General features: G+C 53.9%; 1 protein-coding gene across 4 annotated transcripts in view; it reads right to left on the bottom strand.

Moving 5' to 3' along the window:
- PEF1 (penta-EF-hand domain containing 1) overlaps positions 1–3,411 on the bottom strand; it is a 25,390-nt gene that overhangs the window by 2,033 nt on the left and 19,946 nt on the right. For all 4 annotated transcript variants that reach the window (XM_006777398.2, XM_006777397.2, XM_015572849.1 and 1 more), the window contains 2 exons: positions 1,564–1,719; positions 931–1,074 (listed from right to left, as the gene is read on the bottom strand). In XM_006777398.2, the coding sequence (XP_006777461.1) occupies positions 931–1,074; positions 1,564–1,719 (300 nt within the window). The remainder of the gene's footprint in view (positions 1–930; positions 1,075–1,563; positions 1,720–3,411) is intronic.

Genomic DNA, 3,411 nt, shown 5'->3' with positions numbered 1-3,411 from the left:
GGGGGGGGGGGGGGGTGAGGAAGAGAGAGAGAATAAACAGTACCTAGCACATGAGGAGAATGAATAATGTAACATGATGAAAGTACATATTACAGTGCTTAGCCAGCATTCATTCAATAACTACTAGTTTGGCTGTGATAACGTCACCCTTACCAATATTTACTCTGCAAAGGAGTAGGAGATCAGTACAGGCCCTCTCCTCTCCCTTCTGCCAGGGTGCAGACATGGTGAGCTCCGCCCCTCCCCACCACAGAACTTTAGTAGGACTGAACTCCACAGCCAGGGCAAGGGGCTGGGTTCTCTGGGGATCCCTTTCCCTCTCTCAGGTGGCAAAGCTGCCTATCAGGTTCTCATCAGACCACTAACACCCTTCCTCTCAGCAGTGGTCGCCAACCTTTCAGACCTCACAGACCACCAGCTGGCGACCGCTGCTCTAGAGTCAGAACTGGAACCAGACCTGGAGCTGTGGCCGCTGGTCATCTTACCCAACTGCAGCATTGAGAGTGGTCTGGGCCCACGTGGGGAGGGTAACTGCCTTCTGGCAGAGCCAGCAACAGAAGCCACCTTTCTGAGCCCCTATACAGGGCTTTTCCCATTCCGCACGCTAGAGACGAGCGGAGAAAGCCACACACACCACACATCCTGGTTTCACAGGACCCTGGGCTACTACATTTCCATCCCCAAGGCTCTGGAGGCCGGGCCTGTCTCACCTGGCACTGCCGGGAGTGCCATCATCAGGAGTCCAGCCCTGACCCCGGACCCAGCTGTCCCCTTGCCCTGGGTCTTGGTTCAAAGCCGCAGCCAGGCCACAGAAGGGGAGGAGTAAGTCTGTGCTGAGGCCTACATTTAGCAGGGCAGTGGACATTGGCAGTCAGAGGCTAGAGAAAAGGCCCTGCTCTGCTTAGAGAGGGCAGAGAACACGGCACTCACCTTGCTGCAGCTCTGTGTAGCTGATGGAGCCCGAGCGGTCTCGGTCGTACTGCTGGAAGAGGTTCCTCCAGTGCTGGATGAACTTCCACAGGGCTGAGAAGCCGTGGATGTCCATGCGGCCTGCCTTGGTCTTATCAAACATGTCTTGGGGGGACGGGGAAAGAGGGAAGGAAGGCTTCAGGGCTGAGGGCCAAGGGTCTCAGGCAGCCCTTCTCCTCAGGCTGGATGGAGTAGGAGACTCCACAGAACCACAGGCCCAAGGCCCAGATGCCTCTACCCACGACTTACCTTCATCAGGGGCCACAGCAGCCCCCGCCCTGGCCACCCTTCCAGAACTGCATTCTCTCTGCAGCTTGGCAGATGACCCCTCCCTGCCATCTCCTACCAGGGCATGGATCCCATTCTGAAGAATGGGAAATGGAGTGAGCCTGTGACTCAGCAGGGCCTAGAACTCGAGAAAAGATCTCAGGGGAAGAGCTCTCAGTCTAGGAGATCGCTCCTTGAACCCAGTTTTCTGTCTGAAATCCCCCCCTGGCTAAACGATTTTTCCGAGAATGGTCACCCACCCACCTACTGTCAGACAGCGGGTGGCTCTGCCCCGAGCCTGAGCCCACAGGGCAGGGCTGTACTCACTTATCATCATGAGGCATGTCTCGTCATTGAACGTGGACCAGTTGGAGTTGACCAGGGCCTGCTTCAGCTCCTTGACAGAGATGTAGCCACTGTGATCGGAGTCCACTGACTGGAACCAGGAGTACGCCTCAGGATCCACATTGGGAGGGGGGCCACCTGCAGGAAGGGGTGCAAATCAGGGAGTCAAACGAAGGTCTCGAGGCCAATCGCAGAAATGCTGGTAAGAGCCAGTCTAAGTGCCTTCCTGTCTAGGGGTTCTCTTATCCACAAAGATCTAAGGGGACCTACTCCTTCTCTTTTATGGCCCTGCTCACTCCACTGTGTACATGTTTTTAAACCACCTTCCTGGTTAGACTTGGAGCAACCTCTGGGCAGGAGCCTAACTCCTCTGAATCCCCAGGGGCGAGTACAGAGGCAGGCACAGAAAGGTAAAGTGCTCAATTCATGCCGAGATGGCCTCAGTATAACAGCACTCCAGACCCAAAGGCCTTTCCTACCTCCTCACCTGAATCGCTTCTTCCTTCCGTCAACCCAAGACCCCTCAGAGTCTCAGGCCCCAGCCCCCATTTTATAGCCCCTGGCTATTTAAATTCTCTGTGTAGCAGTTTTCTTATCTGTAAAATGAGGCCACAATAGCATTTACTTCATAAATTATGAAGATATAATTATATGAAAACCCTTATATCAGCGCCTGCTACAAGCTAACCACTATGTGACTGCAGCTTATTAGTGTTGTGTGTGTCTGCTGGGAGTATGTACGGTAAGTAGCTTTGTGTGTCTGTCAGTAGATGGAGGAAAGGATCACTCACTTGAAGAGACATGTGGAGTGAGCTGGAGAGTAGGGGAAAGGATGAGAGATGAAAGTGGAGAAGCACAGACTATCTTATGAAGACCAGAATGACACAGTACTGCTAAACCTAATGACTTAACTGGCCACAAAAAGGGCCCCTTCGCACAGGCGGTATCAGAGACAGCCACGGGCCCTTCTGGAGCACAGAAACCACCACCCAGTCCCAAAGATGAGGCCAGAGGTTTGCCTGATGGAGGGACTATCTAGCTTCCTTGAATGGGAAACGAGGCAGCCCCACCATCCTTCCTAAAACAGCAGCTGTGCCATGGGGAGTGAGGGCCACAGCCCCCAGAGGGACAGTCTCTGTAACAGGTGGTCCCTGCAGTTTGCATAGAAGAGCCCGGGCTCTGAAAGCAAAGAGCTCTGACCCTTACTAGTTTGTGCGACTTCAGACTAACTGTCTCCTTTTTTCAGACCTGCTTCCCGAGGTGGTTGTGATGATAAAACCAGATAACAGCAACAGCAAGTTTTAGCAAAAGGCCTGGAATGTGTGCAGTCCCATTTCCACGAGGAAGGAATACTCAGTAAAGTGGATCTGAAAGGATGACAGAGCTGTTACAGGGAGAAGAAAAGACACAGAGGCACAGAGTACGTTCAGAGTACTCTGAGGGGTCCTGGGTTGATGGGAGGGAGAAGCAATTCAGGTGAGGAGGCTGGAAAGGCCCTTTGGGTTTGGAGTGCCATCCGGTATTTCCAGTGGGCGGTGGGCACCTTTACTGGCCAGCCCTGTCTTACAGAGCAGTGGTGCTCCAACCTGAGATCCCGGACTCAGTGGGGCTGAGGTGGGGCTTCCGGTGGAGTCCCATTCTTTTTGCAGGTGATATATGGATCGCACTTTAGAGCACTGCTCCAGGAGCCACTAGCCGCACTGCAGAGGAGGCAATGGTGGATGGCCGGCTGGGTGAAGAGTTGCAGAGAGAGCAGCTAAGAGCCTAAGGCACATCCTTCCTTTCTTCTGCAGCCCCAGAGATTATCTCTGGTCTCAGGCCCTGGAGGGA

Source organism: Myotis davidii, unplaced genomic scaffold (genome assembly GCF_000327345.1).
Source record: "Myotis davidii unplaced genomic scaffold, ASM32734v1 scaffold88, whole genome shotgun sequence".
Taxonomy (NCBI): domain Eukaryota; kingdom Metazoa; phylum Chordata; class Mammalia; order Chiroptera; family Vespertilionidae; genus Myotis; species Myotis davidii.
Note: the sequence above shows the minus strand (reverse complement) of the source record. Positions and strands in the feature narration are given on the sequence as shown.